Source organism: Aulonocara stuartgranti, assembly GCF_965226115.1.
Source record: "Aulonocara stuartgranti genome assembly, chromosome: 3".
NCBI lineage: Eukaryota > Metazoa > Chordata > Actinopteri > Cichliformes > Cichlidae > Aulonocara > Aulonocara stuartgranti.
In genome coordinates, this window is record NC_138941.1 from 72,826,341 (window position 1) to 72,838,740 (window position 12,400).

The 12,400-nt window shown below is 40.5% G+C and overlaps 1 protein-coding gene across 1 annotated transcript; it reads left to right on the forward strand.

Annotated features, from left to right (window-relative positions):
* The first annotated feature begins 2,638 nt into the window (after nt 1-2,638).
* LOC309703575 (nuclear factor 7, ovary-like) lies at nt 2,639-4,836 on the forward strand. The gene is made up of 2 exons (XM_082528488.1): nt 2,639-2,898; nt 3,000-4,836. Exon 2 carries the CDS (start codon nt 3,017-3,019, stop codon nt 4,385-4,387), a length of 1,371 nt encoding a protein of 456 aa, XP_082384614.1. The 5' UTR covers nt 2,639-2,898; nt 3,000-3,016; the 3' UTR covers nt 4,388-4,836.
* Nucleotides 4,837-12,400: the final 7,564 nt, after the last annotated feature.

Here is a 12,400-nt window from a genome sequence, read left to right on the forward strand (position 1 = left end):
AAAAAAGAGAACAAGCAGAAGAAAACAAGAGTAATAGAATAAACAACATCACAATGATATATGGGAATATGACAGTAAATACTAAATATTAAACATTATTGTGCAGCACATAAGATCAACAGAACACAGTGTGCTTTGAGGTAGGAGCCAAAAAGGGTGTAGTTTGTGGGTGTGATCACCCGTGTGTACACCTGTGAGCATGGACGCGCTTGTTTTTAAAAGGTTCCTTCATGTAATGATCTGCTAGAGGGTGTGTGTGGGGGGGGCCACAGCCCCGTCCTCCAGGGTATGAAGCAGGTATGGAGGAGATCAAAACTCCAGACATCCAGAGGCCCCCAGAACACAAGAGACCAAGGAAGACCAACAGAGGGGCAGCCGCGCCACTGTCCCAGTAAGAGCCCAGATGAGGGCTCACTCAGCAGCCGCGGAGCAGAAGCCAGGGGGAGTTGTAGTGACGCGCCCGTGAGCTCCGCCGGCAGCCAGCTGTGCCTGAGTGACTGAGCCCCAGAAAAAGAAAAACACTTGCAAAAAGAAAAACGCTGCAAAAAGGAAAATGCTGCAAAAGCACACAAGACACAATGGAAATGTTTCTGGGGAGAAAATAACCCGACGGACCAGTTGCATGAACCAAAACATGCTAACAAGTGCACTGGGACTGGGAGACACTTCAAAGAAGTGGAAGCGGGGCGGCCAAAGAGTAAACTTTCAAAAGTAAGTACTAGGGATGGGTATTGATAAGATTTTCACAATTCAGATTCCATTTTCGATTCTGTTTAACGATTCGATTCTTTATCGATTCTTTTGAAAAAGGAGAACACTAAGGTTGATTAGCTTAGAACTTTGTTTTATATCTTCTCTTTGAACGAGATAGAAATTTAGGAGTAACATGGCCTTACAAACCCAACAGTGAGATCTTAAGAGATCCACAGCCTACGGCTCTTCAATGGGGTGTCACAGGGTCCCCAGGAAAAAAAATGTATATGTAAAATAATAAAATAAATATTCTTCTGTAGCAATAACAAAGTATAACATAAATTATTCTGTAGCAATTACACAAGAATATCCAGTAATCTCCCTGCCTACAATTAAACACATTCACTTACCGGAAATCGGGGGCATCTGCTGTGGCAAATGCCTTTTACCACAAACTTAGTCACTGCTCGGTGACATCCTGGCCTGAAAGGAGACTCTACCGGTAGAATGCAGCGAAAACTGCCAGCATCTGAGCCAGACTCTGTCTGTCTCGCTCATCATGGTCACCTAAATGCACAGTAATGGCAGGTTGTGTAATAAGGCAGGTCGCGCTAACATAATACTGCCCCTTATTATTATTATTATTAGTATTATTAGCACTATCAGTTGATTATTTACCTGCCGCATTAACGGGAAAGGACGTGCAAACGTTACCGCTGCTGCTGGGTTGAGATTCACGAGTCCAGAGCAGAATTAAAAAGACGGCATTCATTTAAGGTCACTTAATCGCAAATGTTTAATAATGAAGAACATTAAAACATTACTGTTGGCCACATGCCGGCAAAGTTATGTGACATTAGCGATGTTTGTACTTTCAGCGTTTACTTTGTTTTAAAGCCTTTACTTTATACGCAGTTCAGTGGTTGCTGGAGTACTTTTCTATGCATTATGAACAATGCTGGGCATCCTCTGCACACGGCCATAAACAACCAGAAGAGTCTGTTCAGTGACAGGTTGCTTCTCCCAAAGATAAGAACTAACAGACTTAAAAACTCCTTTGTCCCACACGCCATCAGACTGTTTAACTCCTCTCTGGAGGGGAGAGGGAGGGGAGACAGGAGGACAAAGGAGGGGGGAACAACTAAGCTGTAGTTCCTCTTCACTTCACTGTGCAATAATTTTTGTGCAATACTTTTGTTAATAATCAACGGTGCAATAGACCTCAATACTTGAAATGTGCAATTCACTTGTATTCTTATTCCTATTTATTCTGTTTATCCTCTTTGTATATTTTATTTATATATGTCTCTGTATTTATATATGTGTATATATATAATATTCTGCTCACGCTCTGTAACTTCTGTCGGTGCTGTGCTTTTGGAAACCAAATTTCCCAGAGGAACCCAACCGAGGGATTAATAAAGTTTTATCTTATCTTATCTTCCTTTCCCATTGTAGTCTGTTTTCTCACTCACCCATAACGAATGGTGTGCATTAAAATGCCCACACCATATAATATTTTCTTTCATGTCTATTTCCTCCAGCTTATATCTTAAAGTCGATAACTTACTGTAAAGATAAAAGAAAAGCGACTTTTCAAACATAGCGGAGGTGCCATTGTTGTTTTCTGGTGACGCAACTTCCGTCGACAGACGATAGGTAGTCTACAGTTTGCCAGCTCTCCTATTGGTCCACAGTCTGCGGGCGGGGCGAGCCCTTCTAATAATCAGAAGAAAGTTTGAAAGAAAAACTGCCAAACAGCTGCAACACTGAGTCATGCTTTATTTTCTGAACTTCACAAAATGTTTACTTTTTGACCTGCGGTGACCGTCTGCGCTCTGCTGTCACACTCACACATTTATAAGAGGAAGTTAAATGAAGCTCCGCCCCCCCCCACCCCACGTGTTTAACACGCAACAAACCAGGAAACTGGCTTTTTTTTTTCGAGCGTCGTTCCAGACCATACTCCATACCACTTGGTGGCGGTAATGCACCTTTCAATTGTTTGCCAACCGCTAGTACAACTGTAAGAAAGAAGAAGAAGAAACTGGCTGTTTTTCTTCTTCAGTGCAGAGAGACGCACAGACGATCAGACTGAGCTCAGACCAAACTAGCAGCTTCTTCTGAGTGAGTCCAGCTACAGGAGAGAAAAGTGGAAAACTCCAACACTGCTGCTTCAAGCTGCTGACGCTCCACACACTGAATGTGAGTTTGAGCAAAAACACGACTCAAAGGAAGTTTCAGTGAAGGTGGTAGAGGAGGGAGGGGAGCCAGGACTGACTGTACTGCCTGTCTGCTGTTTTCAGCTTCACTCACAGACTCAATGGCTTCCAGATCAGAGGAGGATCTCTGCTGTCCGGTCTGTCAGCAGGTCTTCAGAGATCCTGTTCTTCTGTCATGTAGCCACAGCTTCTGTAAAGACTGTCTGAAGAGATGGTGGAGAGAGAGACCAACACACGAGTGTCCAGTTTGTAAGAGAAGATCTTCAAAGAAGCATCCACCTTTAAACCGAGCTTTAAAGAACCTGTGTGAGTCGTTCTTACAGGAGAGAGCTTCAGAGGCTCTCTGCAGTCTGCACTCTGAGAAACTCAAACTCTTCTGTCTGGACCATCAGCAGCCAGTGTGTGTCGTCTGCAGAGACTCAGAAAAACACACCAATCACAGATTCAGACCCATTGATGAAGCTGCACAACAACACAAGAAGGAACTTCAGGAAACTCTGGAGCCCTTAAAGAAGAAGTTAAAGGTTTGTGAAGAAGTTCAAGTGAAGTTTGATCAAACAGCAGAACACATTAAGGTCCAGGCCCGACACACAGAGAGGCAGATTAAGGAGCAGTTTAAGAAGCTTCACCAGTTTCTAGCAGAGGAAGAGGAGGCCAGGCTGGCTGCACTGAGGGAGGAAGAGGAGCAGAAGAGTGCGATGATGGAGGCTCTGAGCAGAGAGATAGCAGCTCTTTCAGACACAGTCAGAGCCACAGAGGAGGAGCTGAGAGCTGAAGACGTCTCATTCCTGCACAACTACAAGGCTGCAGTGGAAAGAGTCCAGCGCTGCCCCCTGCTGGATGATCCACAGCTGCCCTCAGGAGCTCTGATAGACCAGGCCAAACACCTGGGCAACCTGACCTTCAACATCTGGAACAACATGAAGGACATGGTCTCCTACACTCCTCTCATCCTGGACCCAAACACTGCTGATCCAAACCTCATCCTGTCTGAAGATCTGACCAGTGTGAGACGAGGAGGAGAGAGGCAGCAGCTTCCTGATAATCCAGAGAGATTTGATTTGTTCTGCTCTGTCCTGGGCTCTGAGGGCTTTAACTCAGGGACTCACAGCTGGGATGTTGATGTAGGAGACAGTACAGGGTGGGAACTGGGTGTGTTAGCAGAGTCTGTGCAGAGGAAGGGACGCATACAGTCTGGATTATGGGGAATAGTGTGCAGTTTAGGTATGTACTACACACTCTCACCATCAACTCCTTTCACTGTTCTCCCAGTCCAGAAGAAGCTCCAGAGGATCAGAGTGAATCTGGACTGGAACAGAGGAAAGCTGTCGTTCTCTGATCCTGATACTAACACACACATACACACCTTCACACACACTTTCACTCACAGGATGTTTCCATACATTAACACTGGTGGTAAAGTGAAGGTGTGCCCGTTGAAGGTGTCAGTGTCAGTGCAGCAGATGAGTTGAGGATGATGATGTTTCTAATGTTGTTTCCTGTCAGTGAGTTGAAGCTGTTAAACTGCAGCTGTCCTCCTGCTGCCTCGTTGTTCCAAAGCTCTTTGTTTCTCTTTTAGTTTCACTGTTTCTTTCTGTTTCTGCTGTCCACCTTTTCACATGGAAAATCATTTCACTGTTTCTCACTGAATGACTCCCCAAACTAGATTTGAAATTCTATCAAGTTTCTAATCATTACAAGTGATTCATGTTTCTATTTGATGTGTAAATGGAGATGATTTAGTTTGCTGGGATATGGACTGACATGTGTTGAATGGGAGGAGCAGTTTGTTGTTGTCTTCTTGTCTGTTTATGACAACAATAAATATGTTGTTGAAACAATGATTCATGTTTAACTCCATATATGAAATGTTTCTGATCTTTGAATTCTGTTTGATTAAAGACTTTCTTCATGACACAAATGAGATTTCAGTGTATTAATAGAACTAAATAAGCTCAGAGTTGAAAGGCTGGAGTATTATGTACGTGCTTCACTGTCAGGATCTTCAGGGGGATTCAAAGGGAAACATCAAACTGCTGTAATGAGATAAACTAGTTGGGCTGAACACACTTATCTGTAGTTTAGAATAGAATAGCCTTTATTGTCATTGTACAGAGTGCAATGAAATTGGAGTGCCACTCCCTTGGTGCAAGTTTCAATAATAAATATAAATGTAAAATATAAAAAGTACAAAAAAACAATCGTAAGTACTCAAACAATAGTATGTACAATATATACAGGATAGCAGCATAATATAATGACAGTGACGGTATGGAATAGGTTCAATTGTTTTTGTGCTTCTTTACTACGGTGATAGCTCTGGGAAAGAAGCTGTCCCTGAATCTGTTTGTCCTGGTTTTATGTGACCTGTACCGTCGGCCTGACGGTAATAGTTCAAACAGTTGGTTGCTGGGGTGAGAGTGGTCCTTGATGATATTGCCAGCTCTGCTGAGGTACCGAGAGTTTGCAGTGACCTCCAGGCTGGGCAGAGAGCAGCCAGTGATCTTCTGGGCTGTGTTGATGACCCTCTGCAGTACTTTCCTGTCCGCAGCTGAGCACCCTGCATACCATGTTGTTGTGCCGTACGTTAGGATGCTCTCTATGGTGGCTCTGTAAAATGTCACCAGCAGCCTCTCCTCCAGGTTGTTCCTCCTGAGCACTCTCAGAAAGTGGAGACGCTGCTGGGCCTTTTTTACCACCGCCGGGGTATTTGCAGTCCAGGAGAGGTCATCAGAGACTGCCAAAATGAAATAAATAAATATATCATTAAATAATCAATTAAATGTGTCAATAATTAATTAAATGTGTCAATAATTAATTAATTGCATGTGTCATAACTACATATTTAATTAATTAATTCCAATTTTAATTAATTATTGACACATTTAATTAATTATTGACACATTTAATTAATTATTTAATGGTATATTTAATTAATTCATTATGGCAGTCCTGGCGTTCCATAAAAATCATCCATGCTTTATTTTGTTTCAAAAGCTGTCTTCCACCTGAAGGAACATCAATTGTTGTACTGAGTGCCAGAAGAAAAGAAGACATTTTTAGAATTTATAGAGTTTAGTTCTTTTATTTTCTTTGTGTAATGTTTAGATTTTCTTTTCTTCTCTTCTGTTTTAAGTCTTCATTTGAGGCTAATTAGTGTGATTTACATCTGGCTCTGCATTTAGATTATGTAATTATTATATATTTTATATTGTGATTTTCTCTGTATCATGGTTTTACTGGAAAGCACTTTGGTGTACTTCGGTCTTTAAATGTGCTATATAAATATTTTTGATTTGATTTTGATTTGATCTGTGCTCGAGCTCTTTTGACCTTCAGTTTGTTTGACTGGTGTGTTCACTGCATGTTGGGCCCAGCTACACATCAATAATCACAATCCACACACACAGGTGTAGATCTACAACACTTCCTCACACAGAGCTCTTCCCAGAAAAATCACTGTAAGTCAGACATTACTGTGCAAAAGTCTTGAGTCACCTGGTATTTCTCTCTAATCAGTTTGTTTATTACAGCTTTTATCGATTGTTTAACCAGTGTTGTGAACCGAATTTCGAAACCATAATGCCACTTTCCAAAATGAACACCCATTTCCATGAACTATAAACGCTATGCTCCTGCTTTACCACATGAGTCAGATGTGATGAATTGTTACTGCAAATTTCTACACACAAATATCTAAATTTTTCAGTGCTGACGCCATGTGGTCACTTAGAAAGCACTAGCAGTTAATAATGTTAACTCACATCAGCACAGCTTCAGCTAAATTAGCACAATTAATGAAGTGGAAACACTGGGAGTCAAATCGTATCACACACCAATCTGAAACTTTGATGGAGAGACAAAACAGCCAAAGTCAGCTTTGAAATAATGGTTCCAAAGACATGCAAAGGAAGAGGTGGAGGGAGAGGAAGGAGGTCTAGGACACCAGCGTGGAGGAGGTGGAGGAACATAAATGGACATTGAGGTTTTCTAAATCCAATCCAATTTTATTTATAAAGCCCTTTAAAATACCCAGTACAGGACCAAAGAGCTGTGCAGAAAATAATTTAAAAACAATAGAATAACAGAAAACAGCAAAATAAATAAATAAAACACATAATACATAAAGATTAAAACAGCCCTATATTACAGTTTTTCCCAGTTGTTTACACACAATTACTTGTACTTCAGACACAATGACTACAACATGTAACTGATCCACCGACTCCCTGAACCAATTCTGCTAAACCAGAAGCACAATTCCTGCTTTACACTCAAATTGCAGTTTTAAAACACTATTTTCAAAACACTATTTTCAAAACACTACACACAATTTTTGGGAAATTTGGGAAATGTATTCCTACTTTGTATTCCCGCACAGGATTTCTATTCACAGTATTTTACAATATACTATATGTATTGCAGAGCTGAAAGTTTACCAACACGAGGTTGTCGGGAACATCTTTCATATTTCAACATATTTCAAAATATTGATAGGGTCAGCTAATCAACAGTGGATCATTTCTTGTACAGAAATAATCTGAGGATGAAGCAGCTCTAGAGGGCGCCATTAGAATGCAATTCAGAAAGAGTCAAAGAATTACAAAACAACTATGTGCACATAAGTCCCACACAATCCCACAATTGATGCAAACTCTCAACACTGTATAAATTACAGTACTGTACAGTAATCGTACTCTGATTATGCTTCACAATAGAGACCACTCCAAGTCTGTATTACTTATCATGTGTGTTTCAGAGTCCGTCACTCGTTCACTGTCCAGCCACGCTTTTTAGTTGTTTATCTCCCCCCATATTCTCCATTCCTCAATCCTATTATAAAGAATCTTTTTTTGTCTGGAGATGGAAAGTGTATGACCAAAATCCACACACACATATACCCCTGCCCCAAAATATGGAAGACACATGTGGAGATTTAGCAGTTGATGCTATTCATGGCTGGATTTGTCCTGCTAGGCAACATTTGCCCTGCTGATCAGTTGCTTGTGTGCTGTGGCCAGATGGAAACAGAAGAGAGGATGCAGTCTTTTTGTTTTGTTTTGACTGTAACTGTAGTCAGTAAATTCTTCTGTTGTTTGTATATGTAGACCATGGTATGTGCAACTTTGTGTTGGTTGAGATGAACATTGTGTACATTGATTTAGTGGGAAAAATATAGTAAAATATATTTGGTACCGTGTATTTGTCTGTTTTGTATACAAACATTCTGAAATCTTTCACAATGCACTTATGTAGGCCTATGTCCTGTCTTCATAAGTGTAACATTGAACAGAAAAGGTTTCCAGTAACTCATTAGGATGACTGGAGAAGAAGTGGCCAGTGTTTTACATTACGTTTTTTTTATTTGTGTGTAGAGTTCTGACAATATGAAGGATGCTTTCAGGAAATGTGTGTAAACAATTGGGAAAAACTGTAAAAAAAAAAAGAAAAGAAAAGAAAACAAGATAAAACAGCATAGAAACAACTAAAACAACTGAAATAAAACTAAAAAAAAATAAAAACCAACATGTCACGTGGTGTCAAAGGTCAGGGTAATGAGGTGAGTTTTCAGGAGTGACTTAAAAACAGGAAGGGAAGAGGCCTGTCTAAATGTCCCTGGTCAGCGTGGAGGGAATGTCACTCTGTGTGCAGCCATCAGCCAACGAGGGATGCTCCACCTCCATGCCATTCTAGGACTCTATAACACTATGCTTCTCCTTGCTTTTATTGATGGTCTGAGACAACATATGATCCAGCGGGACTATAGGGAACCAGCACAGCCAGACAGCCTCACTACGTTGTTGTGTGGGATAACGTCAGCTTCCATCGCGCTGCTGTGGTTCATGACTGGATTACCAATAACCCAAGGTTTTCTAATATCTTTCTGCCTGCATATTCGGCCTTTCTAAACCCGATAGAGGAGTTATTTTTGACTTGGCGGTGGAAGGTGTACGATAGAGAACCTTATGTCCGTGTGCACCTCCTCCAGGTCATGGAAGAAGCCTGCATAGACATATCAGTAGATGCATGTCAGGGGTGGATCAGGCATGCAAGAGGATTTTAACCCCGCTGCCTGGCCAGGACCAATACAGCCTGTGATGTGGATGAGATTCTCTAGCCTGACTCAGATCACAGACGGGATGCTGAGGTGGAATAATGTTTTTGATGTGTGTTGTACTGTATGGTACATGAATAAAAACGTGCCACTGTATGTACATTGGTTACGTGATTTGTGTTCATCATGTGAAAAGGTTATTGAAGGGAAGAACCACAAGCAACATAACTTGCCAGTTTTGGGAATATTGTTTAATATTTGTTGCAGCGATGTGTAGGACTATGTTGTAGTGTGTGTGTTTTTGAGGCCTTGTGTGTGATGTCTGTGGGCAAAGTTTGGTTTTTCAGCAAGAGTGAATGGTTTTGAGTGTAGAGCTTCATTTTGACCTAACATGATGTTTGGAAAATTGGGTGACACGTTATGGATTTGTGTTTACTGTTTTGGGAATATGAGGCATAGTTCCAAGAAATGTGTTCAAGCAATCGAGAAAAACTGTAAAATCAAAGATATGTGAGCAGCTCAGTTACACCAAAGGAACATCATCTCTTAGTAAACCTTATTAAACACAAGAATTTGAGGTATACAGAAACAGCAGAGTCTGTGTGTGTGTGTGTGTGTGTGTGTGTGTGTGTGTGTGTGTGTGTGTGTGAGAGAGAGAGATATTCAGGTAACATACTGGGTTACTGCACATGCTCACACCTTTTCAGCACAACAGGTGCAGTTTAGTGTATCACTGCCTCCTACTGGAACAATGATGTCATTGTTAGTGTATCACTAAACTATTACTTAAAATTGCTCCATGTTACTGTTGTCGTGACACCTGGTGTAGAAAGAGATTGCATTCCCTCAGGTGTCCTTTAAATCACAGCTGAAGGTCTTAATATCTCGCCTTCTGTGAGGAAAAATGGCTAAAACAGAGCTTTTCTCTACTTTGTAAAAATAATTTATTATTAATCAAAGATAAATAAAAAAATAAGTCTAATCAGTGTATTGATGAGACATGTAGTGGTGTGTGTGGTGCAGGATGGGATGTTTGATATATAAAATGTTTAATTTAATAAAAGACATTAAAAAAATTCTAAAGTTTCTACATTTTATTTCTAATTTTATTTTTACAACGTTTTCTGGTGACGTTAAACTCCTTGTTAACTCTTTTAATGAACTCAGCCTTCCAATTGTCAATCAAGTCGCTCTGTACAAAACCAGCTTTGCTTTGTCAGTTCCTGCAAACTCTTTATGGTTAAATAATTAAACTTGTGGTCTTTGATGTTCCTGTCAAAAAGCAGAACATCTATGGAAGTCCACGGGTCTGATTTTTCATCGTGAATACTTCAAAGAGCTTCTTCACTTTTATAATGAGTCAGTGAAAGAGGCAAGATCCTCTTATTTCAATAAAATCATAAATAGTCAGAAGTATTGTTTCTCCTCCACCTCAGCATCCTGTGTTACTGTCACAGTCTGCAGGAGCATTTGACATGGAGGACCCAAAATGCAGACACAAGGAACTTGGACCAAAACTTGAATATCAACAAAAAGCGAGCCGTTTAATAAGGCCGGTAAAAAAGGTACAAAGGAAGGGCAAGGCAAACTGAAATAAACTAACATCAACCTAAACAGGGAGCACTAAATAAACGATGAGAAAAACCTTGGACATGAAACTTGGAAACAAGGCATGGAAAACGTGATGTGAAGAACAGACAACCTGACAAGGAACGAACGGAAACACACAGACTAAATACACACAAGGGTGATTAGGGGAAGTGGAAACACATGGGGAAACAGCTGACACTAATCTGACATTACGAGACACAGGAAGCAAAGCTGACTATGCTGAACTAGGACACAGACTTTCACAAGGAAACAGGAAACATGAGGTGCAGACATATAAACTTGATAATACAAACTTGACAAAATAAGACATGCAGCTTGAACACATGAAGGGCAAAGGGAGACTAAAACACAGGGGTAGAAGACGCAAGGGGAATCGAAATAGACAAATGAGCTTAGATAATCTAATGAACTTAAAAATAAACCATGAACATCAAACATAAACTAAAACTTAAAACGCTGGGTCAAAAGACCCAGGATCATGAGTTACTCTCTGATGATGAGTGCGATACATTTCTCAAACCATTTTTACACAAGCTGATTGACTTGAGATCCCAAATCTCCTCCAGTTGCTCCCCTTATGGAGGTGATGACCCTCAGGCATGAAGGGCAAACTGCATGTTCAGTCCTAACCATTGAGACTGCTCTCTTGAAGGTCTGTAATGATCTTTTAATGGCTTCAAATGCAGGGATTTTTATCTGTAATCATTTTCTGTAATATTGACCATAAAATCCTACTTAATAGACTTCAGGTTTTGGCTGGTGTATCTGGCTCTGTGTTTTAATGGCTTTTACTTATTTCATAGGACTCTGTTAATAGAAACAAGTTCACCTCCAACATTGCCTCCCTAACCTGCAGGAATCTTCCTGTAAAATGAATCCCATACAAACTTGGTCGGTAAATATATAAACAATTGTCTTTGTTTTCAGACAAGCAGTGTGTGTTTTAATCCTTGCTTTAATGTACAAACTTTGTCCCTAATGTGAAAAGTAAACCTAGCTACTAACAAAGGCTGGAGGGTGAACCATGGAGGTTATCATTGGTGAGTGTAATGTGGGGAAGGAAAGCATCCAGCACAGGGTGCCACAAAAAGACGCGGCTGTGAAAAAACAGAGCTGTACATTAACCACAGCACCTCAGGAGATTCTGGTGGGTAAAAGAAATGTGATCTGATTTCATCACCCGTCGCCTCTTTAACACAACAGTAGTGTCCTTGTATGTCTGGACAGGGGTGAACAGCCCTCTGTCAGTTAAATTAAATTAAATTAAATTAAATTAAATTAAATTAAATTAAATTAAATTAAATTAAATTAAATTAAATTAAATTCTTTATTGTCCCACAAGAGGAAATTAGTTTAGCAGCAGCCAACATAAAAGTAGACAAAACAATAATATAAAATAATAATGACAATAATAGTAATAGAAAGTCACAGGATGGTTATTTGCCATTAAGAAGACGGGATGCAGTAAGGATAAAAGAAACCTGGAGTCTTTTGGTCTCCTCACAGGTACGCGGCCGGAAGGCAACAACTTAAACTCACTATGAAGTGGCTCATACAATTAGCATCTGGGCCGATACTGTAAAATATGTGTGTACTCATACTCGCAAAAGTTAACTGATACCAAAAAGCTACAACAGAAATGACAAACCACCCTCTGATTAATGAAGTAAATTGGTATCGGTTCATGGATTGGCCACTAGGGGGACATCCCGCGCTAAACAGGCACAGGGTTAGGGGAGTGATACTGACGGCTCCAGATAAAAAAGAGAAACTGGAGGCTGCTGTAGCTAGGCTAAACAAAATGTCAGCAGTGTGGACC

Coding starts and splice junctions, on each gene's coding strand:
- LOC309703575 (XM_082528488.1), top strand. CDS start 3,017: ATGGCTTCCAGATCAGAGGAGGATCTCTGCTGTCCGGTCTGTCAGCAG.